The sequence below is a fragment of the Accipiter gentilis genome, chromosome W (assembly GCF_929443795.1).
Source record: "Accipiter gentilis chromosome W, bAccGen1.1, whole genome shotgun sequence".
NCBI lineage: Eukaryota > Metazoa > Chordata > Aves > Accipitriformes > Accipitridae > Astur > Astur gentilis.
The window spans coordinates 11,817,538-11,845,108 of NC_064918.1; the positions used below are offsets into that span (position 1 = coordinate 11,817,538).

A 27,571-nucleotide genomic window follows, 5' to 3' on the forward strand; every position below is an offset into this window, starting at 1 on the left:
TATTCACTCAGTATTCATTGACTTCTAATTTTAACATGAAAATTTACTAACATATCTAATATTTAGCTATCATGCATATGATTTTGGTCAGTGGTATATTTACCCTACCAGGGAAGGAAACCAGGAATATACATTAGATTTAAATACACAAACCCATCAGAAATCCTAAAACACAATATAGCTTCTGCATATATATATTTCATTGTTACTGTTTTTTTGCTGAAGGTTATTTTATCAGCAGATTTTCAGCACCTTAAATATTTTTTGGAGGTGGGGGGTGGAGCATCCCAAACACCTCCATATCTCCTCACCACTGTTGATAAGTGCTGAAACTGTAGCAATGTGATGGTGCAGTCTTTCTCTTGTTTGAAAATGGTTTTGGCTACCATAGGTGGTTGATTGGTTACTTAATATTAGGAGTCGTTTACGTAGTGATTTTTTTCTCTTAACAAAAATGACTGCTAAGCAAAGGCATCTTGAGATGTCATCCCCATATGATGATTTGCCTGTTGGTAAAACCATAGACTTTTTTTTTGGAAGGTAATATGAAGAACATACATCTAGGGCATATTGCAAAGTTGTCCCACAATATCAATCAATTGTGAAGGAAACACAAAGTAAGAGACATGCAGCTGTTTCCATTGAAGGCTTCTTTATATCCTAAAACGAATCTGACTGAGATCCCAGATGTTTTCAGGGGCCTCTCTGCAAGACAGGGGTTTCTAAAGATTTGGGCATTAAAAGCTACTTGATGGATGGGATGTGTGGTGGGTTGAACTTGGCTGGCTGCCAGGTGCCCACCCAGCTGCTCTCTCACTCCCTCTCCTCAACAGAACAGGGGGAGAAAATATGATGAAAAAGCTCATGAGTCAAGATAAGGACAGGGAGATCACTCACCCATTATCGTCACGGGCAAACCAGACTCCACTTGGGGAAAATCAATTTATTTTACTGCCAATTGATGACAGTGTAGGATAGTGACAAAAAACCCCAAAACTAAAAACACCTTCCCCCCACCCCTCCCTTCTTCCCAGGCCCACCTTCACTCCCGACTTCTCTATCTCCTCCCCCCAGTTCAAGTGGTGCAGGGGGATGGGGAATGAGGGTTGCGGTCAGATCATAACACTTCGTCTCTGCCGCTCCTTCTTCCTCATGCTGTTCCCCTCCTCCAGCATGGGGTCTCTCCCATGGGACACAGTCCTTCACAAACTGCTCCAGCATGGGCCCTTTTCCAAGGGATACAGTTCTTCAGGAACAGACTGCTCCAGTGTGGGACCCCCACAGGGTCACAAGTCCTGCCAGAAAACCTGCTCCAGTGTGGGTTCCTTTCCACAGGCTGCAGTTCCTGCCAGGAGCCTGCTCCAGTGTGGGCTCTCCATGGGCTGCAGCTTCCTTCAGGGCATATCTACCTGCTGTGGTGTGGGGTCCTCCATGGGCTGCAGGGTGGATACCTGCTCTGACGTGGTCCTCCATGGGCTGCAGGGGACAAGCTGCTTCACAATGGTCTTTTCCACAGGCTGCAGGGGAATCTCTGCTCCAGCACCTGGAGCACCTCCTCCCATTCCTTCTCTGACCTTGGTGACCTGCAGGGTTGTTTCTGTCACATTTTCTCTCTCAGCTGCTGCACAGCATTTTTTTACCCTTTCTTAAATATGTTATCACAGAGGCACTACCAACATTGCTGATTGGCTCAGCTTTGGCCAGTGCTGAGTCTGTCTTGGAGCCGGCTGTAACCATAATACAAAAGCTTGGTGGGTAGCACTTTAGAAACCCCTGCTCTAAAGGGCCTTTCCTGGTGTTTAGTAAAACTTTTGCAATCAAAGGCTGAAAGGAGTACACTTTTCCACTAAGGTACTATGTCTAGGTCCCTTTCAGTCCTATCAATAAAATTGAAGCAATTTCCCATGAGTCTGTTCTGATCCTCACCTAGTAGACACTCCATTTTTTTTTTTCATTTTCCTAGTCAGGATCACTAGTCATGCTTTCTTCCTCTCATAAAATCTAGGTTTATGAAGGGTTGTATGAGAATATTTTCCCTTAATTTAGGAATATCTTCCCACTTGCTCATTCCAGTCTTTAAGAGTCTAATGTGTCTGCCATTTGAACTAATGGCTATCTTCCTTTCCAGTTTTCCATTGAAATGGTCTTTCTTTGTAGTGCCTAGAGTATTAGCAAGATTAATGGAACAGAGTTTTCCGTGTATGGTATTTCATAGGGGCAGGGCACCTTGGTTCTTATTCAGAGTAAGAGCATCTTTCCATTGCTGTATTCTACCACATGATAGTAAAAACTTTAAGTGTACTTCGGGCTTTCAGTTAAGCTTCAAATGAATTCCAGGTCACTCAGAACAAGGAGTATTAATTTATAGCAACTGGAGTTCTTCAATGTGGTTAGTACATCTGTTTTATGATCTGTGATCCTTTCCCACTATTGTGGATTCTAAGGTGACAGTTTTTTGAATGTTTTTCTCAATGATAATGACAGCTTAAGCAGTGAACTGATCTTTGTTTAAAATAACCATGGGGGAAAAAAGGGAGAGGGATATTTTAATTTGAGATGAGTTCGCTGATCTGTTTATGAAATACTACACAAGCAGTGTTACTGTCACGATTGAGGGGGTGAAGATTTGTGCTGCTGAGAAAATGATCTGTAGAGACATGGTCACATAACATCTGGCTTCATTATTAGTGTCATGGTTTAAGCCCAGCCCAGCCGGTAACAAAGCACCATGCAGCCACTCACTCATTCCCCCCACCCCGGCCACAGTAGGATGAGGAGAAAATATAAAGGTAGGCTCGTGGGTTGAGATAAGGACTGGGAGGGATCACTCACCACTTATGGTCGTGGGCAAGAGACAGGCTCAACTTGGGGAAGAAACAAAATCAATTTAATTTACTACAAATCAAATCAAAACAAGGATATTAGGAAGTAAAACCAAACCTTAGAACACCTTTCACCCACCCCTCCCTCCTTCCCGGCTCAACTCCATTCCTGGTTTTCTCTACCTCCTCCCCCCCCAGCGGCACAGGGGAACAGGGGATGGGGGTTGGGGTCAGCTCACCACACCTTGTCTCTGCCACTCCTTCCTCCTCAGGGGGAGGACTCCTCACTTGTCCCCTGCTCCACCGTGGGGTCCCTCCCACAGGAGACAAGTCCTTCATGAACTTCTCCAGCGTGAGTCCTTTCCATGGGCTGCAGTTCCTCACAAAGTTCCCTGGTGTGGGTCCTTTCCGCAGGCTTCAGTTCTTCCTGAACTTCCCTGGCGTGGGTCCTTTCCGTGGGCCGATCTTCAGTCAAAAAAATGCTCCAGCACGGGCTTTCCCATGGAGTCATGGCCATCTTCCAGGGCATCTGCTCCACTGTTCACCTCCATGGGCTGCAGGGGGACAGCCTGCCGTCTCACCATGGGCTGCAGGAGCATCAACCTCCTCTGATGCACCTCCTCCCCCTCCTTCCTCACTGACCTCGGTATCTGCATAGGTGTTCCTCTCACATTCCAATACCCCTACTCACTACCGGTTCCCCTTCTTAAATCTGTTCTCCCAGAGGCGCTACCACTGTCACCGATTGGGTCGGCCTGGGCCAGAGGTGGGTCCGACTTGGAGATGGGGGAGCTTCTAGCAGCTTCTCACAGGAGCCACCCCTGCAGCCCCTCCCACGCTACCAAAAAAACCACCTGTGCCACACAAACCCATAACAATTAGTGAAATGATTAATAATCAAAAATGCCCTATTCATTACGCTGTTTGAGGGGACACATAAGAACACTTCAGGCATCAGCATGGACCCTGAATAGCCAAAAGAATCAGAATTTGAGGGTGGGGGACACAGGACAGTGCATGTGGAATCACTAATTTCTGAAAGGAAAAGTAACCACTTATTTTCCTATGCTCTGTGTTTAAATTGTTTGGCATGTTTAGTAAGTTTCTGTGTTTCTAAACATATTTAACAAATATTTGTTTTCTAGTAGATTTTGTTGTTTGTATTAAAACAGACTTTCAAAGAACTCATGGAATTTGCAAATCTCAGTATTAAAACAATTTGGAAAGAAAGCTAACATTTTTCAGAGACCTGAAATGGGAACATTTCCACCCAGGAATCTAATACATTGGCACAATACATGCTGCTTGTGGGCAAGAGTGTTTGGACGAGGACCAAGTAATTTCTTAACTGTGTGTGAATTTAGCAAATTCACTAGATGTTTACCTTGGCCAAAATGATCTTCTTAAGGGGGAAAAAAATGGATTCAGTTACCAGAATAAATTATAAAATTGTCTACATATTTCTCTTTTGCTCATCTCCCCTCTAGTTCCAAAGTGCTTAAGGGGGGGAAGAGCGTGTATGTGTTTAGGTTACCAGTTTAGAATAGAATTCCTATTAAATGTACCCTGCTTTCTCTCTGGCTAGTTCCAGATTTATTTGGTTTTACTGAATTACTGAAGCACGTACCTAAAAAATTTTAATAGTATTTTCTGTAGAAACAGCTAACATATCCTCCAAATTTGCTATCTCAATCAATAATAATTTTTTTTATGCAGACAATTCTGTTTCATTTTCCTGTTTTATGTATTGCTTGGTTGAAAGAGAATTGTACCTGTTTTGCCTCTGGTGTTGAGCAAAAGCTACTGTTTGAAATAGCGGTAGCTTTGAGAATAATTTTCAGGAATTGCTACCTTAAGGTTTTGTCATTTTATGGCATACCATTGGAAGTGAAATTATTAATTATAATTGTAATTATGTAACGTAAGTAGAGTAGCATATATTTTGTTACCCTTCTTACTGGGAATAACATTGACATATTTATCCAAAAAATATTTCCAAAAGAAGAAACCACTTCTCTGTGATCCTGCATTTATTCAGCTTTACTTAATGTTGGGAGCTTCAAAAAAACCTCACAAAACCCCACAAAAACCAAACCACCACCCCCACACACATTAGACAAGTCTTTGAAAAACTCATCCTGCAGAAAAGCAGTTCAAATTGAAAACCTTTTTTCTTCATAAAAGCGTTATAATGTTCAAAAAAACTTACTTCATTTGCCTTGCTGCATTCTCACTGAACTTGGCAGTGTATGGCTGTCGTGGTTTCAGCCCAGCTGGTAACAAAAGACCACACAGCCACTTGCTCACTCCTCCTGCCCCCCTCCTGTGGGATGGGGAGGAGAATCAGAAAGGAGAAAACAAAAAAAACCGGAACCTCGAGGGTTGAGATAAGGACAATTTACTGGGACAACACAAAAAAAGGAAGTTACAACAACAAGGGTACCGATAAAAGAATATACAAAACGAGTGATGCACAGTGCAACTGCTCACCACCGGGAAGCCGATGCTCTGCCACTTCCCCCACCGAAAGCCCTCCCCAGCCTGCTCCCCATTTATATACTGAGCATGATGTCACATGGTATGGAATAGCTCCTTGGCTAGTTCAGGTCAGCTGTCCCGGCTGTGCCCCCCCTCCCAGGTTCCTGTGAAAATTAACTCTATCCCAGCTGAACCCAGGACAATGACAGAGGACATAATATTCTGTGTTAAAGAATTTTCAGTCATGGGTTTCTCTAGGTTTGCTTTATTAACAACTCGGAGTTGGGCCACCACGCCACCACCACAGTGAATGGCGAAGGATAACTCAAAAACGCCTTCTATATATACGATTTTACAAAACAATATGTAATTGATGATTTGTCAAAAGAAGTTCTTGGTGTTCTTGGTGTTTTTCCACGAACTCTCAGTTCTCTATTCTCCAGTGGTTTCAAAAGTCCAATACATTTTCCTGTCTCAACTGATTCTTATTGTCTTGTCCTGGTTCTTCTGAAGTTAGTGGTCATAGGCAGAAGGTCTCTGGTCACCACAGTCACTTATTTTCTTACACATCAAAGGTTACCTTTGAATTTCTGAGAATCACTCGGGTTGTTTTAGTTCATCTTACTCTAAAGTTAATCACTTATCTATTCTTATGTCCTAGGTCTAAGATGTATGATCCTTCTTCTGTTGATTCAGCTTGACTGGGTTTTAAGCCAGCCATGGTGAGGGCTACACATGGGACAAACAAGCAGCTTATGCATATTGTTTTATAAGCATCTGCATTCTATTAATCGCATCTAAAACAATCTCTAAGCATTAGTTATATGTCTGATATGAATAGTCTTAGAAACAATGAGGCTTAAGGCCTAGTTCCCTTTACATTCTGCTATTGTGAAAGTACTGATATAAACAATCTTGGGGTGTAAAAAGATGGAATGACTGCATTAGGTTTTTCCATCAAAATTTTTCTTTGATCAGTAACAGCTCTTCCACCTTAAACTGTCTTCTAACCTCAAAATCATGATCCACAATGATCAGCAACAGATGAGAATAATCTTGATTCATACCTTTATAAAAAGTATTTGCAAATAAAAATACTTTTTATAAGGATTGAATTAATTATACATTTGCAAATTTAATTTCATAAACTGGACAGACCCAATGCATGGACACACAGGGAGGAGGAAAAAAGGGAAGATGTTGTTAGGAAAATCTCATTGCCGAACTATTGTACCAGTTAGTCTTTATAGTATGAAATTGTATGAACTTTCTTAAGATATATATAGTTTACATTGTATACTGCATAGTCGCGGTTAAGTCAACGTGACTAAAGGAACCCCAGCTCATTGCAAGGAGGAGGCTGACAGTGCCCACCCTGAAGAATGAAGGATACCCCTGGACTACTGAGATAACACCAGCATCCTAGCCCCTCTAACACCTCTGTGAAGCCCTCCCATTTTCTGGCATTGTAGATAAGTAACTGTAGCAAGACTGACTCCAGGGACGTCTAGATCAAGAAAGAAGCAAGTGGATGATGATGCCGTAGAATTATAGTTGCTTTGCAAAACAGTAGTATGTGTGTGTTAAGTAGTGATTGGTCAAATCATGTTGTATCTGAACGCTTGAAAGGTGTAAGAACCCTGTATAAAACTGCATTTGGTGTGCCTCAATTTGAATGGGACACCTCAGGCGCATGAATAAAAGAATTACTCTTGTAATTCTATACTTTGCATCCTAGCCTCTCTCCTTGGTCAGCACAGCCAGTTGTGAAATTTTCGTGACACTGTGCAGAATGCCTGCATGTACAGAAATCAGGCAGCCAGGGTATGTGCTAGAGGTTTGGGAAGTTGGGAGGCAAAAAGAGGGACTCTCTCACAGACTTTCCCTGAGCAGAATCTGTTAGCATTTCGTTCAGCGTGACTAAATGTGTCCCAACAACAGGGTTACAGTCCTTGACTTAGGGAATTCCTGCCCAGACCCATCCTTATGACTGAGGAATTCCAGTTATTCTGTAATTGGGCTATTGTTACCTGCAACAGTAGGGTAATTGTAGTTTGTTTGTTTTCACTGGTTTTTGATTGTAAACCCATCTGGTATAATAGCTGTCCCAGTAAGCAACTTAATGTGTGGTCTTGACATTCTTTATTTAAAAACAAACAAAAAACCCAAAACAACTCCACAGTTCTGTTTCAACATAGCTCTCGAAAGATCTGTTACTCTGTGTTTAAAAGCATTCAACGCTCTTAGGTTTGTGTAGTTTTTCAGTCTTTTGCAGCTAAAGTGAGGGAGAACAGCTTGAAAACTGACTTGTTAGTATAAAACTATGGTTTTCCTTAACCTCTTTCATAGGAAATGTAGCTGTCATTAAGAATGTGATTCAATAGAATAGGCAATGCCAGTTACTTCTTTATACATCTGAATTTTTACAAGAATTCTATTTTTTTTTCCTTTCCAAGATGTATCAAAACCTGTCAGTATTATTCTCAGTTCTGTCCATCTGTCCTTGAAAAAAATTAGGGCTATTAGTTTAGCAGTAACTAATATAAACTAGATCCTGGAAATTTTAACTTTCCTTTTGACCAATGTTCAGGTTACTTGCTTTGGGTATGGAATATTAACCTTAAGTCACTAAAAGTAATTTGAAATATTTTTGTATTGGGTCTGGCTGAGATGGAGTTAATTCTACCCATAGCAGCCCTCATAGAACTGTGCTCTGCATCAGTAGCTAGAAAGGTGTTGATAGCACACCAGTGTTTTGGCTACTGCTGAGCAGTGCTGGCACAGCATCGAGGCTGTCTCTCCAACATTTTTGCCCCCCTCCCTCAATGGCAGGCTGGGGCAGGGCAAGATCTTGGGAGGGGACATAACCAGGACAGCTGACCTAAACTAACCAAAGATATATTCCATACCATATGACATCAGCTCAGATAGAAAAGCTAAGTAAAGGGAGACGGAAGGGGGGGCATTTTTTGTCTTCTGGAGCAACCACTATGCATACTGAAGCCCTGCTTCCCAGGAAGTGGCTAGACATCGCCTGCTGATGGGAAGTAGAGAATAACATCATTTGTTTTTCTTTGCTGTTGTGCCCGACCTTTGCTTTCGGTTTATTAAACTGTCCTTATATTGACCCACGAGCCTTTTGTTATATTTTCTCCCCTCTGTCTAGCTGAGGAGGGGGAGTGATAGAGCGGCTTTGCTGGGCACCTGGCGCCCAGCCAGGGTCAACCCACCACAATTTTAAAAGCAGGAACTAAGATACTTTAAAATATGCATTTTTAAATTCTTTATCCTACATGAAGTTCTTTCATGTGAAAGCTTGATTATCTTCTTTCCAAATCATGATTGAAATGCATTAAGAAAGTAGTCAAGGGGAATTTTTATTTTTGTTCTATTTTGGTTTTGTTCCTTAACAAAATATTTATAGTAATTATCCATGATTTGTTTGTGTGTTTTACAAAGATTCATATGGCTCTTGCTCAGAAAGACTACAACCTGAGTTTAGAGATAGAAAGATGTAGAACTTAAAGGACGGGAAGTAACACTGGGCAAACTTGTATGCAGCTTTCTGTCCTCTAGGTTAGTGTTTAAGTTCAGTCTTAAGCATTAATCAGTCCAGGTTTGTTTATGAATGCTATGCTTATTTAATTTTTTAAGTTCCTCTATATTGGCTGTAAACTAATGTGATTTTAGCATTTCCTTTTATGTTAATGAGCAATATTAAAATGTCAAAAGGAAGAAGAGTGCCTGAAGAAAGCACTTACAAGAGACTAATAAACTTTTATTTAAAGAAAAAGAAGTTACTTGTCTGTATACCCCTACTAGCAGGATTTGGGCTGTAAAATTTTAAAATGTATTTTTAAAAAGTGTAACAACAATAAACAATTTGTAACTATATTGATAAATTTTGCAGCTATATAAATGTAGTTTAAAAAGAATTGATAAAATAGTATGTAAAACTTAATATTTTTTCATAGTTTGCATATAAATATCTTCAGTTCCTTATATTGGCATTCTGATATCTTCATAATTCTAAATGGGTATCATAAACATTGGAGATATGCTTATGATACATTATGCAATATGCTTATGATACCCATTTAGAATGTGTTAAGCAGCTGTAAATGTATCCTGTATATAACATATGATGGAAGAATACTCTTTGAAAGTGTTTTTAATAATCATGGTTTTGTGTGCTTTAACATTGTTTTGTCATGGATGACAGAGTGAGGAGGTGCTACAAAGGCAGAAAAGATAACTGAATTTAGTAATGGGATTCTGAGGTGTATACGCTTCTGCAATATCCAAGCCTTTTCTTAAATAGCAGTTGTAGTTTGCTGCATTGTATGAAGCATATTGTCATAAAGAAGCAGGATGCAAGTTAGCATGTGACTAATAACTGCTTAGATTTCACAAAATGTCTCTCAGCTATAGATTTCAAACTGGTTTTATAAAGAACTATAGGTATTCTTTCTTTTACAGATGTGGATCTGATATACAAGAAGTTAAAGTGACTTGCTTAGCATAGCATAGTTGGATAGTTTGATTAGCTAGGGACAGGGAACAGAACCTACCTTCTCAACTTCTTGTTAATGCCATCTTCATCAAATCTCATTTCACCTTTTATATAGATATCAATGCTTATTGCTGTAATTGTATTTGATAATAAAGACTTACTAGTGAGACATTTCTGGCTTTTGGTTTTGATAGATCTCTGTTGCTTGTGGAGCTTGAGAAGGAAGAGAAAGAAAAGGACTGGTATTATGCTCAGCTTCAGGACCTTACTAAAAGGATTGATAGTATTCCTCTTACTGAAAATGTAAGTAACTACAGCATGCTCATTTCTGTATCTGGTGCTATGATCTCTGTTTAGATGTGTGGTGGGTTTACCCTGCTTGGATGCCAGGTGCCCACCAAAGCCGCTCTATCACTCCCCCTCCTCAGCTGGACGGGGGAGAGAAAATATAACAAAAGGCTCATGGGTCAAGATAAGGACAGTTTAATAAACTGAAAGCAAAGGTCGGGCACAACAGCAAAGAAAAACAAATGATGTTATTCTCTACTTCCCATCAGCAGGCGATGTCTAGCCACTTCCTGGGAAGCAGGGCTTCAGTATGCATAGTGGTTGCTCCAGAAGACAAAAAATGCCCCCCCTTCCGTCTCCCTTTACTTAGCTTTTATATCTGAGCTGACGTCATATGGTATGGAATATCTCTTTGGTTAGTTTAGGTCAGCTGTCCTGGTTATGTCCCCTCCCAAGATCTTGCCCTGCCCCAGTCTGCCATTGAGGGGAGGGCAAAAATGTTGGAGAGCCAGCCTTGATGCTGTGCCAGCACTGCTCAGCAGTAGCCAAAACACTGGTGTGTTATCAACACCTTTATAGCTGCTGATGCAGAGCACAGTGCTATGAGGGCTGCTATGGGGAGTATTAACTCCATCTCAGCCAGACCCAATACAAGATGCTGTGTATATTTTATGAATTGAGGGACATTATCTACTGTTGTTTTAATTTATAGCATTTTTTTGTTCACTATGCAAAGTTAACTCAGACTAAATAATGTATTTTTTCCTTTGCAATTCCCTGTTTTTCAGATGTTATTTTACCTGTTAAAATTTGTACCCATCAGTATGAATGTCAGTGCTAGAGAGGAGCACTGAAAAGTTGTTATGACAAATGAGTTATATGTCAGTAGGTTTCTTCTTTAACTGTATCCCCCAAAGGCCTTTTTTTCTATCAGTCAGTTCTGTTATTTTATGGATTCTTTTAATTTTGAGAGCAATATTAGCCTAAGAGACCATTTACACAGGAGCTCTTAATTCAGAACAGTGAGTAAAATAGTGCTGTAGCCTATGCAGGTATTAATGCCTCTGCAAAGTTTTATCTTGGCATCTCCAAACTATAGTCAAGTCACTGTTTTCTAGGATAATGAAGATCTCTGATATCCCAGATAATGCAGGTTTTCCTGCTGTCAGACCTCAGCAGCTTGGATGTATTTGCAGTGCATTCTTTAGTACATACAGTTATGGGAAGACTTGGTTGCCCATCTTTACAGAGCCATATCTGTTCAGGAATCAGTTTAGCTGTATTTATGCAGTACTGTCAGAACTAGTCAGCTTCCTGGAAGTAGAAATAGAATATGGAAACGCTTTAGTGACTGAGGTGAAACAACTGGACTTCAAATCTAATATTGAGTCACAGCCAAATTAATCAGAAAACCAGAGACGAGGGGAGAAAGAAGGAAAAAGGACCTTGAGGAAATGTAATCCATTTTCCAAAGGCATTGTCGGCTGTATCTGTGTCACTCTAAATGTGTCATAGGTTTTAAGATGAAGTTTCCTCAACTTCATAGGTAATCAATTAACTTAGCTCTTCGTATTATTAGAATGTTTTACTTAACATCTATACTAAATGTTTTTTTTGTGGCAATTTATGTCCATCACTACTTATTCCATCCACAGTAGAAGGACAGATCCCATTCTTTTTTAGCAGTTTTACGTATTTGTAGACTGTTATATCTCGTTGGCTTTCTGAATTGACCTTGGTGAAGTCTTCTGGGTGACCTGCTGTTGGTGACTTGTTTATCTGCAAACTGAACAATTGTCAAAAAACAGTGAAGAGTTGACTTCTAGCAATAATGAAAAAATACATCAGTCATAATTGAATTTTCTAAGGATAAATAAAACTTTTAAACTTTATCATAGTTTCCTCAAAGTTTCACATTTCTGCCTCTCAGTTCAGCTCATGGTTTTGTCTCATGCTTTGAAATGCACAACCTTCTCATTTCTGTGCATCTGCCAGAATAAAGTTGGTCACTAGGATTGTGCTTCAAGCTCTACCTTTCTTTTCATATGTCTGTAGCTGAAGGCTTCCTTTTGACCTTCTTTTAAGACCCTTTTCCAGAACAAAAAGGGTAATGAATTCTGCCTTTATAAGATCTCTGCATATTATTGGTGGAACAGAGTGACTAGTGTATACTGGTTTTGATTTTTCCTTTTTCCATACCAGGAGAACTAGAACAAAGAAGCAAAGGTAATTTCTGTCTTCTGACAGTGACCATCAATAATGAGGTGGTATGGTAACACCAAAAGGTCTGCCATGTCCCTGTAATACAGAGCAGTGCTTTAAGACTGATGGCAAAATATAGTAGTGTATTTGGTTTATGTGGCAAGGTTTTTGGGAGGGGGGCGCTGCAGGGGTGGCTTTTGCGAGAAGACACCTGAAGCTGCCCCGATGTCGGACAGAGCCAGTTCCAGCCGGCTCCAAGACAGACCCACTGCTGGCCAAAGCTGAACCAGTCAGCAAAGCTGGTGGTGCCTCTGTGATAACGTATTTCAGAAAGGGTAAAAAACACTGCACAACAACAGCTGGGAGAGAGGAGAGAGAGGAGTGAGAATATGTGAGAGAAACAAGTATGCAGGCACCAAGGTCAGTGAAGAGGGGGAGGAGGTGCTCCAGGTGCTGGGAGAGAGATTCCTCTGCAACCCGTGGAAAAGACCATGGTGACACAGGTTGTCCCCCTGCAGGAGCAAGTATTCTGGCAGGAACTGTGGTCTATGGGGGACCCATGCTGGAGCAGTCCGTTCCTGATGGACTGTACCCTGTGGAAAGGACCCATGCTGGAGCAGTTCTTGAAGAACTGCAGCCCATGGCAAGGACCCATGTTGGAGAAGTTCATGAAGGACTGTCTCCCATGGGTGGGACCCCACACTGGAGCGGGTGAAGAGCATGAAGAGGAAGGAGCAACAGAGACAAAGCATTATGAACTGGCTGCAACCCCCATTCCCCATCCCCCTGTGCTGCTCGGGGGGGGAGGTAGAGAAGTCAGGAGTGTAGTTGAGTCTGGGAAGAAGGAAGGGGTGAGAGGAAGGTGTTTTGAGATTTGTTCTTATTTTCTCACTGTCCTCCTCTGTTATTAATTGGCAATAAATTCAACTGATCTTCTCCAAGTTGAATCTGTTTTGCCTGTGATAGTAATTGGTAAGTAATCTCCCTGTCCTTATTTCAACCCATGAGCTTTACATCATATTTTCTTCTGTCCAGTTGAGAAGGGGGAGTGATAGAGCGGCTTGGTGGGTACCCGGCGACTAGTCAGGATCAACCTACCTGTCACATCCCAATTGCTCAGGACGACGACTCAGGTTTGCTGATTCCCAGGTCAGGATTAAGGTGAAACGACATCAGGGATCCTTTAACTCACAAAACTCAACTTTTATTTGTTCACAACAAGAATTGGCATGAAACTATGTCAGTAAACTGTGTAACGTGCTAACCATACGTCACCAAACATATACTACAAGCCTTGCTTATATGGGGATCAGTTCAGGGAAGAAAATAAGGAGAGCCTTCCCATTGAGCCACGAGGTTCGGAGTGGACCCCCTTGCTTTCTAGACTCCTTCTCAGAGAGAAGCCTAGGGGTGGCTAGATCCACTCCTAGTCCCAGACTTGGTCAACGGTTTATGTCTTGAGGGATAAGGTGTAGGGATTATGGAAAAAAAAGAGATTGAGAGAGAGAGAAAAGAGAAAGATTTCACCAGTCCTGGGTCCAGCGTTGGTCCAGCCAGCCTAAGGGTCCAGTTCTGGAGGGCATGTGCAGGCGGGCTTCCATTTGTGTCCTTTTATCATCTCCTTACCCCTCCTTCGGGCAGGCACTTGAACTCATTAGGCTAATTAGGTGTCATGCGTGGTTTGTGATCCCAGAACCTTCGGGAAATGGGTCAGTGGGCTTGGGGGTCATTTGGGGAGTAACATCTCCCTCCCTGCAAGTACGACCGTTCTTTGACCATTGGCCATACATGGTGAGCTACCCTGCTCAGCATATCAGAACACGGAACTGTGTACCCTCTGGTGTGCACCATTATGCAGAACTTGCCCCACTACAATGTTTGAGACATTAACTCCTTCAGTCTCTGACACCACCCTGTGGCTCAAACATATGACTAGACTGAGTTGTAGAGATCTTCTTCCACAGTAGTAATCATCACATATTAGACAGAAGGAGAGAAAAGAGAAGAAGTAGAGGAAAGCAAGCAGGGTAGTCATACATCACACAATTGCAAGGCCAAGCATTAAAAACAAACAAAAAAAATCCACATAACAACATGTGTCCAGTGTTAACAAGCCATTTTCCCCACCCCGTGAGTCCCAAGGATGTTAGGAGAGAGGTCAGCAACGATCCTCCATTAAACTGGTCTCTTGGTTGCATCGCTTGGAAAAGTTCTCCAGTCTTGTCTGTAACTTCTCTCATCTTGGCTCGGGCTTCTTCAATTGAAGTGGAGGCATTATGGATGGTGATGCAACATTCCCAGTCAGTTAGACTCAACATCCCACATACCCTATATTCTTTTAATGACAACATATCCAATGCTAATCTTTTTTCCAAGTCCTCCAAATGCATAATCCAATTGGACAAAACATGTATTTGCCATGTTGTATTTTCCAGGACAAATTGGTGTCTTCTAAGAAAAAATTCCATATGCTTTGAGATTCCTGACAGTGTTTTTCCCCAGTAAAATTCCAAGCACTACTTGGGTTGCACCCATTTTTCCATTCCCAACGTTCCCTTTTCCATAAGTCATGAGATTCAAGGTTTCCTCCTCGGGGAAGAAGATAAATCTTTGAATCGTCAGAGGGAGGGTTTAGAGCCATGAAAGGTCCCATGGAAGCATTGTTCCAGGAGCAATTTGGTTTATATAAAATATTACCAGAGGCAAGACTCCTTTTCATGAGATTGATGATGTTTAGATTAATGAGGTCAAATTGAATTCTTTTGTTGACAGATTTTGGTAATGCTATACAAACACCTTGATTGGCGTCATTCCAGAGGTGCATAAAACCTTTAATCAAATTCCAAGCTAAATCTGGAGAATCTTTTCCCTGTCCTCCAGTGGAAAGGATGAGGATGAGGGAGAAGGCTCCCCAAAGCATCTTTCCCTATAATAACAGACAAAAATTACATATAATAATAAATTGATAACACAAATAACAATTCATATAGTCAGGACTAACATGGGTCCCTTGCCATCTTTCTCTGTCTTTAGTTCTACAAAGTACAAGTATAAAGCAGTTCATAGATTAAAATGAGGATATTAGCCATCGCGTTTGGATTCAGTGGTTTTTTCCATGTGTGTCAGTTGCTATTCATGCATACAAGTTCAAAGGGGTTTTCAGTGTCATAGGTACTTCCCCTAGAGTAGGTAAATCTACCAGATCAGGTTGTCCAGGATAGTGGAGCGGGTGTATTGTATCTTTCTTATCTCCCCTTCCTGGAACTAGGGAGGGGGGTTTTGGGCAAAATGCAGTCAGTCTAGGACATCCGTTCACCCCCCAGTGGCTATTCACTTTTGTGACTGTGTCTGGCACTTGTTGCGGCCATCCCGGTTTGTGGGACTTTAGGGTTTGTTTTAGAAGTCCATTAGTATGCTTCACTATCCCATGTGCTTGAAGGTAGTATGGGGTGTGGAAAACCCACTGTATTCCTTCATTGTGTGCCCACTCTTGGACCACCCCAGCAGTAAAGTGGCTCCTGCTATCTGAATGGATTGATTTGGGTGTGGGCAAGTAGCTAAACCATAATTTCAGGCCTTTTACTGTGTTATCTCCAGTCACTCACCGGACTGTTACCACTTGGGTTAGTCCCAAAATTATTTCAACCCCTACCAACACATATTGTTTTCCCCCTGAGAGTCGAAAGGGACTGATTTAGTCTACTTGCCAAGTATCCCACAACCCTTTATTATCCCTTAACTGTAGGGGTTGATCCTTAAGAGGGTTGTGCTCTCCTAATCGAGTGTGGCATAAGCCACATGCTGAAATAATGGTGTTGCACAATTCCCTGGTTATGGACCATCCCCTGCTTACTGCCTCTTTAAATAAATCTTTACTCCCTAAGTGATCTCGCTTTACATGCAACCACTCTAATAAGTGCTCCCATTTCTCTGCTTTGCCTTCTGCAACTAATTTTGATAAGCAGGTCATCGAATCCACCTGATTATTTAAAAGGTGAGATGGATGATTTCCTGCCTGGTGTGCAGCCACCCATCCTACTAGAAAGGTTTTCTGTTTAGCGATGTTTAAGATTTCCTCCCATTTTTCTCATTGCCACACTGGTATCAGATTAACCTCCCATTGATTTTGTTCCCAAAATGGGAGCCATTCGGTACATCCCTTGAATACAGCATATGAATCTGTATACACAAACACTGATTCTTCAGTCTCGGCTTCCTTGGTAAATACATTCCACACAGTGATCAACTCCCCTACTTGAGCAATTCCTTCCCCCTCTGTCACAATTCAGTCCCCTGAATCAATGTGTAGGGCTACTGCTCAATATTTCCACACCTTTCCCTCTCTCCTAGAGGATGCGTCAGTGAACCATACATTTTTAAGGTGGGGCTTGAATGGAGGAGCAGGCTTTATGCATGAGGAGGGGTGCTCTGTGTCTGGGTGGTCAGAGGGTGGATCTTGTATTTGGAGTACTTTGGGTGCTTCCTTCTCTATCTGCCTTGTGTGGCAATAATGATCTAACTGCGCATACCACTTCCTTACTGTTTCTCACTGTGCAACTCCCATAGAATCATAGAAGGGAGTTGCATCTTTTCATCTGGAATTTAGAGTCCAAATTTTTCTAGGTGAGCAATTATCTCTGCTTGGGTCTGTCCCACTACTTTGGTATTGGGGCTGCCAATCAATACATCATCAATATACTGGTATACCTTAACCCCTTCTGTGGGAGTGATTTTGGCGAGCTCTTGAGCCAATGCATAATGAGCAATTGTTGGCGAGTGCCAATATCCCTGAGGAAGACGTGTGAGAGTGAATTGCATGCCTTCCCATGTAAAAGCAAAGCGATCTCTGTCTGCTTCCTGCAAAGGGACCATAAAGAACAGATCTTTGACATCGATAGTTGCTAAAATTTGATGGGCTTGTTCTTGTGTGGTCGCAATTAGCTCAGCTATGTTAGGCACCGCAGCTGTCAAGGGGCCCATGTTGGCATTCAGGCACTGATAGTAAATGGCCAATCACCACTTTCCGTTGGGTTTATGGACTGGCCACACTGGGGAATTATAAGGTGAGCGTGTGGGGACAACTATCCCTTGCTCCCATAATTCAGCTATCACCAAAGTGATCCCTTCTCTTGCCCCTAGGGGGAGCGAGTAAGGTTTGACATTAACAGTCTTAGAAGGGAGTAGTTCAGGTGCAGGCTGTAATAGCCACACAGACATGGTGGGGAGACCAAACACCCACTCTCTTCCTCTTGAGTCTACCCAGGCTCGTCCTTTCAGCAAATCTAGTCCCAAAATGTTAGTTGGTAATGGTCCCAATATCATTATAGTTTCTGTCATAGTCTCATCTCCTGGCAACCAGCACTTAACTTGAGCAGTTGCCTAGGGCTGAGAGTTTCCAAATACATTCTTGTCATCAACTATCCCATTGCGGTCAGCAACATCTTATCAAAGTGCTGACATTTGAGCCCCCGTATCTACTAAGAAGGTGACAGGTGTTTTAGGGGGACCAAGGGGGAAAGTAATCATTAAATTCCCTTGGTTGTTTTCTGTGAGCCTCCTTATATAGACCCACCCACCACCGTCCCCCGGCTCACTTACTGGGAACTTCAAGTCGATTAGATCTCCCTCTGGGGCTGAGGGAGTGTTTTTCTGCAGGCTTTAGGTTCTGCCCTAGTAATATCTTGAGTAGGTAGTCCTTCTTTTGGGGGTATTTCCCGCTTTCCTTTCCACGCATGGACAAGCTTCTCTAGTGCCATGGTGGGCCCCACCCCACGCTAAGGGACTTCTCGCCTGCCTTGGGTTCCTTGCTATGCAGGGTTCGTTGTTATGCAGAGTGTGCCATTAAGCAGAACTTGCCCCACCACAATGTTTGAGACATTAACTCCTTCACTCTCTGACACTATCACAAGTAGTTAGGTGCTTTGTAAAACTTCTTCCTGAAAGATTTAAAATTTTATCAGTCTTATTATACTTGTGTATAATTGTGCCTAATATTGAAGAATGACTATGCCTTCTAGTTTTGCTTTTCATACATTCATGCAGTCATTGTTCTTGGTTTGTGGTCTATTTAGTTACTAGTATCTTTTTGTTGGAGAGCAGACTAGAGAAAAGTTTTCATAAAATTAAGTACAGCTGCCATATTTGCTCATCACCTCCCTTTTTTGAAAGAGCTCATGTTGTCCTCTTCCAGAAAGACAGTTCTTGCAGATATTTAAATGATTGATCTTCTAATCTTCCATGGCATTCATTTCATTTTGCTTGCCACTCCCATATAGCTATGTATTTGAAAGCACTGACCTGACAAGAAATTAAATAAATTCATATTCATCTAGCAAGAACAGTTAGAGTGAAAGGTAATAATGTGTATCAAAAGATGGTATCAACTAATTCACTTTTTGAGCAAACATGTTTACTGGACCTGTTACTATTTTCCACATGCTTGAATAACTAACCTGTGTACATATGATGGAATGGTGGAATCTGTCTTGCTGGAAATATACAAAACTTGACTTGGGCCTGGATAACCTAATCTAAGGCCCTGCTTTCAACAGAAGGTGGGACCAGGTGATCTCCAGAAGTCCCTGTCAGCCTAGACTTTTCTATGTTTCTACAATCTTTTAAAATAAAAGCTTGAGGGAGTTGAACTTAAATCAACTTTCTTGATAATTTTTAGTATTTTCCCTTAGTTGCAAAGACTTGTTTTTTAAAATAAACATTAAAATTATAAACTAACTTTGCTGATGTCTTGAAAAAGATATTGGTTGGAGTACCTTTCCTTAAGCAATGTTGTAGGTTATGAATTCAACAGCTATGTTAAAAAAACCAGGTTAGTTAAAAAATTTTAATGAATTACATTGTCTCAATGTTTTTATACTGCTTTTAGTTATTTGACAAGACTTGCAGGTACCCTGTTGTTTTACCAATATTATGTGTTCTTGTTTTTAACAATGTAGTAATATTTTAAGGGTCTCTTTTCATGTTTTGTTTATGAAGTTTGGTGTGGAAACGTAATTGGTTTGCTTTTGTTCAGAGAAATACATAGTTTATATCCACCTTATTTAAATTGCCTTCTTTGTACTTCAATTTCAGTTCTCCTTGCAAACAGATATGACCAGAAGGCAGTTAGAGTATGAGGCAAGGCAAATCAGAGCTGCAATGGAGGAACAACTAGGTACTTGTCAGGACATGGAGAAGCGAGCACAGGTATAGTTTCTGTTTCATTAGTAGAAGGAATAGGAAAAGATTTTCCTGTGTTTTCATTGTTATTGGTGGTTTATATCTTTAAACTGTGTGTAAGCCCAGTGAATACCTTAGAACATTTATCTAGCTTTTTAAATACAAAAATAAGAATCAAAACATAGAAAATACCTACTCAGCAAAAAGGATCTTTCTCTGCCTGTTTAAAAGAAAGCTTGTGAGTAGGTGGGAATAGTAGACAGTGTCTTGAAAAGAAAGTAATTTTTGGTCATTTGGTTGTAATTTATTTCAATTTTAGCTTTGAACAAATGTGTAATTACAACTGCTTTATTTTGTTTGTTGTGTTGTTAAGTTTGTGCTTTTAAGTTTAGAGTAAATTCCAGTTGCTCTTGTTAAGTTTCCTTGACCAGAAAGCATGTATCAAAGAATAATCTTTGAAAATGAGATTTGAGAAAATGTAATTTGCATCCTTACCTGTAAATTCTTTATGTATAAAGTATATGTATAATTCTGTATGCAAATCATGTTACACACATTTGGAAGTATAATTCAGAATGTAATTATGTGTAAATGAAATTATCAACTGCATGCTGGCTTTAAAAAAATAATCCCTCACAGTAGTAGAGTGACAATTTGAATTATATATTGCCATCTATTTCCATAGATGTTAAATAGCCAATTTTGTTATTAATAGCCAACTTTTAATAAAAATAGTCTCTTTAAGCTTCATTTTCTTTACCAAATTTACCTCAACACAAAATTCTACCTATGAAATATTTCTAATTAATTATGTTTGTCATTAAAATTTAAACCAGCTTTATCTAAAGCAGGTAATTTAGCAGAACTTTTCAGAAAATTCTTATGGTTATAGTTTTTAGCAAAATATGCATCCTCTAATTGTAGAGCTCACTCTATGAGGTATATACATTAAGGCCATGTAAGGATCTATATTGACATAGACAGACCAGAGTTCACTCTTCCTTGTTCTAAGTTGCTTGGATAACTTGCTTTTATCTGGAAACCATATGGCTGTGTTATAGAGGTTTATCAGCTATGGTGCTGCCCTGCACTAATACAGCTGTGCTACTTGTGTGCAACCAGCTCCAAATGAAGGCAGAACAGACTCAAAATTGTCTGCGTATGTCTGGTTAGCCCTGTTGTAAAAGAAAGTAATACTGAATCAACACTAGAACTTCTGAGCACAATATCTTCTTACTAACAAGCTGGCCAAATTTTAAGTGCACTCAGAAAATAAATCAAGTATTTCTAAGATTTGACTGTAGTTATATCACTATAAAAGTAATTAAGTTGTCCCTAAATGTGTACTTTCCTACACATTCTGTTTTAATTTTGGGAGGGCACTACCAAGAGGATGTTGAATTTTTTTATGGTTTTCTGAATTAATGTTTATACATGGTTTTATCAAAACTATTTTATTCCCTGTACATAACACCTATATATTTATGGAAATTAGTGTCTCTTAGGCTTATATAAAGATTATAAAATATAACTAATCTGCATTGGTTTTATTATACTAAGGACAGGTGCCAAAACTGTGTAGAAGTTAATTGTTGTATAAATACATAAAAACAAATTCCAGATTATTCCACTGTAATGTTCAAATGTGAAAACTGAACTTTTCATATTTGGCAGGTATAGTGAACTTGCTAGTTTTTCAACTTTCATTTTGCTCTATATTTTTGTTCCTCCATGATTGTGATACAGAATACAATGCCAAATGTAAGTTGGAGGAAGAGAAAAGTTGAGCTATATAAAGACTGGCATTTCAGACAACTCAGTATTAATAGTCCCCAAATACTTATTCTGTGAGAGAGCTGATAACCTGCCGCTGGCCAAGAAATTAATGTACTAGCTGCCCTTTCTCCTGGACCTTAAATTAATGGTAAAATAATAGCCTTCTCCCTCTCTCATCTGTCATCATTGGGACTTGCTTCCTTTAACCTCCTTCTTCTGAAACACTGTGTACATTAGTTAGCTCACAGCAACTTATTATTTATGCATTATCCTTTATGGAGTTTGTGTACAATCACATGCTCAACAGTTATTAAAAAAGATGCATTAGTAGTGTTAGCAATTTATTTTAGCTTATCCATTTAAACTGAACATGGTAGTTCTTGTTTAAAAAAAGAAAAAGACATAGTTAATCACATTTTATTTTGACTATTCAAATATTGTAGTCCAATACTTATAAGCAGAAGTAAAAATTAATTTCTGTAAATGTGGTGAGTTGATGTCGTGGTTTAACCCCAGCCAGCAACTAAGCACCACGCAGCTGCTCACTCACTCCCCCCCCCATCCAGTGGGATGGGGGAGAAAATCGGGAAAAGAAGTAAAACTTGTGGGTTGAGATAAGAACAGTTTAATAGAACAGAAAAGAAGAAACTAATAATGATAATGGTAACACTAATAAAATGCCAACAGTAATAATAAAAGGATTGGAATGTACAAATGATGCGCAGTGCAATTCCTCACCACCCACCGACTGACACCCATCTATTCCCCGAGTGGTGATTCCCTGCCCCCACTTCCCAGTTCCTATACTAGATGGGATGTCACATGGTATGGAATACCCTGTTGGCCACTTTGGGTCAGGTGTCCTGTGCCAACTTCTTGTGCCCCTCCAGCTTTCTCGCTGGCTGGGGATGAGAAGCTGAAAAATCCTTGACTTTAGTCTAAACACTACTTAGCAACAACTGAAAACATCAGTGTTATCAACATTCTTCGCATACTGAACTCAAAACATAGCACTGTACCAGCTACTAAGAAGACAGTTAACTCTATCCCAGCTGAAACCAGGACAGTTGACCTCAGCCAGCAGCCAAATGCCCACCCAGCCTCTCATTCACTCCCCTCTCCCATGGGATGGGAACAAAATAGAAGGAAGTTGAAAAGATCAAAATAATGACAGTTTAATAGGGAAAGCAAAAGCTGCATTTGCAAGCAAAGCAAAAAGAAGAATTCATTCACTACTTCCCATCAGAAGGCAGATGTCCAGCCACTTCCTGAAAAGCAGGACCTTAGCACATATAATGGTTGCTTGGGAAGACAAATGCCATAAGCACGAATGTCTCCCCCTTTCCCTGAACTTTTATTGCTGAGCACAACGTCTCATGGTATGGAATATCCCTTTGGTCAGTTGGAGTCAGCTGTCCTGGCTATGTTCCCTCCCAGTCTCTTGTCCACCCTCAACCTACTCGCTGTTGGGGGAGGGAAGAGAGAGAAAGCCTTGATGCTGTGCAAGCACGCTATTCAGCAATAGCCAAAACATTGGTGTGTTATCAACACTGATTTAGCCACAAATACAAAGCAAAGCACCATAGAGGCTGCTATGAAGAAAGTTAACTCCATCCCAGCCAGACCCAGTACAGTAAAATCTTAAAAAATAAATTATAATTTCAAGTCTTGAAATCATGTTCACATAGAATGTATTTTTCCTTCATGCCAGAACAAAAATGTCATTAGGTTAAGTGTTTCTTAAAATCTCTCAAAAAAATAATCATTCTTGTAGGAATTTATTCCAAGAGCTTTAAAAATTGGCTAAAACAGCAGACCACTAAAGGTTTCAGAAAACTCACATTGTGGTGCGGGTTGATGCTGGCCAGTAACTAAGCACCCACCAGCCACTTGCTGACTCCCCCTGCACAGCAGGATGGAGAAGAGTATTGGAAGACCAGAAGCGAGAAAAACTTGTGGGTCAAGATAAAGACAGTTTTAAGTGAAGGGGAAAAAAAAAAAAGGGAAAAAAGGCAAATGATGCAAAGGCAATCACTCATCACCTCCCACAAGTAGACTGATGCCCAGCCAGTCTCCCAGCAACAGCTACTGTGGAAAGACTACCCTCCACCCACCCCCGAGTTTTATTGCTGAGCATGATGTTATATGGCATGGAATATCCCTTTGGTCATTGGGGTCAGCTGTTCTGGCTGTGTCCCTTAATCTCTTGCCCACCCCCCAGCTTACTCACTGGGGAGAGGTAGAGTGAAAAAGAGAAGGCCTTGATGCTGTGCAAGCATTGTTCAGCAATAGCTAAAACATTCGTGTGTTATCAACACTGTTTTGGTCACAAATCTAAACCACAGCACCATATGGGCTGCTAGGAGAAAAAGTAACTCCATCCCAACCAGACTTGGTACAGTTCAGGTTGGATCACTGCTGCACTTGCCTTGTTCCTGATGAGGATCATTCTCCATTGGTTTGGGTGGCCCCTGCTGGAGCATCGTACAGCAATGGCATATCATGCAACTTGCATCATGGCTTATTTCCCCCAAGGTTAAATCTCTTTGAAGGTACATGCCAGATTTCCCCATCTTGATGTATTACCCACCAAGTACACCCAGGTCCTTATGTGAAAGCAACCCTAAGAATGGGTTTTCCTTTTCCCAAGAAAAGAATAACCCACACTATCTTTCCAAACCAGTTCGCTATGCACACTACAGAGACCTTATCTCTTCTCGCAATATGCAGGAGTTTTGTTTGGGTGGGCCCAGGTTGGTGAGCAGATCTTCTAGTGTTAACCAGCCAAGTGGCTTCTGCTAGGGTTGGCATGGCATCGCCTGAGGGTGGAAATGCTAGTGGGAACATTTATGCTTCGCCTGGGAGCACGGAGGGCTCAGGAGCATATCTGAAATGCTTGTACGCCAATGCACACAATATGAGAAACAAACAGGATGAACTGGAAACATTGGTCAGTTCCCAGAGCTACGATATCATTGGTATTAGTGAGACTCAGTGGAATGAGTCCCATGACTAGAGTGCTGGGATGGAAGGCTACAGGCTGTTCAGTAGGGATAGGCAAGGCAGGCAAGGTGGAGGTTGTTGCACTATATATGAGGGAGAGGATTGACTGCACAGCCCTTACAGTTAGGGATGATGTGGTTGAGAGCCTCTGGGTGAGGATTAGGGGGATGGAAAAAAAAGGAGATGTTGTAGTGGGTGTCTACTACCGATCACCCAGCCAGGATGATAGCACTGATGAGTTATTCTATAAGCAATTAGAAATTTCTGGATGCATAGCCCTTGTCCTTATGGGAGATTTCAACTTCCCAGACATCAACTGGGAATATCATACTGTTGTGACGAGCAGGTCTGGGAAATTCCTGAAGTTTGTGGGAGATACAACTTCTTGTCACAAGTACTCAGGGAGCCAACTAGAAAAGATGCCCTCCTAGACTTGTTGTTTATGAACAGAGAAGGACTCATGGGAGATGTGATGGTAGGTGGCTGTCTTGGCCACAGTGACCATGAAAAGGTTGAGTTTAAAATTTTCAGTGTAACGAGAAAAAAGGTCAGCAGAGTTGCTACCCTGGATTTCAAGAGAGCAAACTTTAAGCTACTCAGGCAGCTATTTAGCAGAGTACTCTAGGAATCTGCCTTTGAGAGCTTAGGGGTCGACGAGTGCTGGTCATTTTTTAAGAACCACCTTTTAGAAGCACAGGAGCAGGCAATTCCATTGTGTCAAAAGTAAAGCAAGCGGGGCAGAAGACCAGCTTGGCTGAACAGGGAACTCCTTGTGGAGCTCAAGAGGAAAAAGAAATGGTATGATCTCTGGAAGCGAGGTCAGGCTTTGCAGGAAGATTACAGAGCCATGGTTTGCATATGCAGAGAGAAGACATGAAAGGCCAAAGCTCAATTAGAGTTGAAATTGGCCAGTGTTGTATCAGACAACAAGAAAGGCTTTTTTAAGTATGTTAATAGCAAGAGGAGGTCTAAGGAAAACATTGGACCGATGCTTGTTGAAGATGGTCACCTGACTAATAGGGATGAAGAAAAAGCGGAGGCATTAAATGTGTTTTTTTGCCTCAGTCTTTAATAACACGGATAGACCTTAGGCTGCCTGATGGGATTCATCCCAGAGTACTGGAAGAGCTAGCGGATGTTACAGCAGGAAACCTCTTGATCATCTACCAAAGGTCTTGGGAGTGTGGGAAGGTCCCTGCTAACTGGAAGCTAGCCAATGTTATCCCAATTAATAAGAAGGGCGTGAGGGAAGACCCAGGAAACTACACACCTGTTAGTCTAACATCAGTACCTGGAAAAATTATGGAGGATATCATACTGGGTGCTACTGAAAGGCATTTAAAGGACAACGCAATCATCAGGCACAGTCAACATGGGTTCACAAGGGGAAAGTCCTGTTTAACTAATTTGATATCCTTCTACGATAAGGTCACCCGCCTAGTGGATGAAGGGAAGGCAGTGGATGTAGTTTTTCTGGATTTTAGTAAGGCTTTTGATACTGTCCCTCACAGCGTCCATATGGACAAGTTGTCCAACTGTGGGATGAGCAGGTACACGGTGCACTGGGTGAAGAACTGACTGAAGGGCAAAGCTCAAAGGGTTGTAGCGAATGGGGCTATATCTGGCTGGTGACCAGTCACCAGCGGTGTTCCTCAGGGTTCAAATCTAGGGCCAGTTCTGTTCAATATTTTTATCAGCGATCTGGAGGTAGGAGTTGAATGCACCATTAGCAAGTTTGCTGACGATACCAAACTGGAGGTGCTGTTGACTCTCTCGAGGGATGAGTGTCCTTGCAGAGGGATCTAGATAGACTGGAGCATTGGGCAATCATTGGTGGCATGAAATTTTACAAGACTCTGCACCTGGGATGGAGTAACGCCAGGCACAAGTATAGATTGGGAGAGGAGTGGCTGGGGAGCAGCCCTGCAGAAAGGGATCTGGGGATGCTGGTTGACAGCAGGCTCAACAGGAGTCAGCAGTGTGCCCTGGCAGCCAAGAGGGCAAACTGCATTCTGGGGTGCATTAAACACAGCATAACCAGCCAGTCAAAAGACGTGATTATCCTGCTGTATTTAGCAGCAGTGGTGCAGCCTCACCTTGAGTATTGTGTGCAGTTCTGGGCCCCACAATTTAAGAAGGATGTTAAGGTCCTTGAAGGTGTCCAGAGGGGCTGGAAGGCATGTCCTATGAGGAACGGCTAAGGACTCTGGGTTTGTCTAGTTTGGAGAAAAGGAGGCTGAGGGGCGACCTGATTGCTCTCTACAGCTTCCTGAGGAGGGGAAGTGGAGAGGAAGGTGCTGATCTCTTCTCCCTGGTATCCAGTGACAGGACGTGTGGGAATGGTTCAAAGCTGCATCAGGGGAGGATCAGACTTGACATTAGGAAGCATTTCTTTACCGACAGAGTGGTCAAACACTGGAACAGGCTTCCTAGAAAGGCAGTCAATGCCCCATGCCTGTCAGCGTTTGAGAGGCATTTGGGCAATGCCCTTAATAACATGCTTTAATTTTTGGTCAGCCCTGAATTGGTCAGGCAGTTGGACCAGATGATCGTTGTAGGTCTCTTCCAACTGTTCTACTCCTATTCTGTTCTACTCTAAATTTGTATCCCGGTGCTTGAATGTCCCACCACCCATTGCTTTCAGTATAGTATTCAACAGTCCATTGTATCTTTCAGTCTTTCCAGAGGCTTGTGGGTGAATAGGGGATGTGATGCATCCAGTTACTGCCATGTTTCTTGGCCCAGGTTTCTACGAAGTTGTTTTAGATTCGATTCTTTCTGGGGTTCTGTGTTGCCATAGAACTTGTTTTTCAAGACCAATGGTATGGGTCACAGGTATGTTTCTAGCCACCCAGTAGTCATTTCCACCATGGTAAGCACGTGGCACCTGCCTTGGTGATGTAATCGATCTGCCAGGCCTCCCCATACTGATATCTCAGCCACCATCCTCTGTGCCAGAGAGGCTTTACCTGCTTGCCTTAATTATGGAGCATGTTTCACATTCATTGATAACCTGTGTGATAGTGGCAGTGGTCAGGTTCACCTCTCAGTCATGAGTCCATCTGTATATTGCATCTCTCCTTAGTTGTCCTAATGTTTCATGGGCCCACCGAGCTATGAATAGCTCAGCCTTACATTCCCAGTCCTGATCCACCTGAGACACTCGAATTCTTGCAGTCTGGTCTACCTGCTCATTGTTTCGATGTTCTTGGGTGGCGCAGCTCTTGGGCATGTGAGTATGTACATGATGTACCTTTACAGTGATGTTTTCTACTCAGGCAGCGATGTCTTGCCACAATGCAGCAGCCCAGAT

At 41.6% G+C, this 27,571-nt stretch overlaps 1 protein-coding gene across 8 annotated transcripts in view; it reads left to right on the forward strand.

Annotated features, from left to right (window-relative positions):
• Positions 1-27,571, forward strand: part of LOC126035233 (adenomatous polyposis coli protein-like) — a 119,272-nt gene that overhangs the window by 23,738 nt on the left and 67,963 nt on the right. For 6 of the 8 annotated variants that reach the window (XM_049793471.1, XM_049793472.1, XM_049793470.1 and 3 more), the window contains 2 exons: positions 10,008-10,116; positions 19,393-19,506. In XM_049793471.1, the coding sequence (XP_049649428.1) occupies positions 10,008-10,116; positions 19,393-19,506 (223 nt within the window). The remainder of the gene's footprint in view (positions 1-10,007; positions 10,117-19,392; positions 19,507-27,571) is intronic. The other 2 variants (XM_049793475.1, XM_049793477.1) reach the window with 2 other exon arrangements.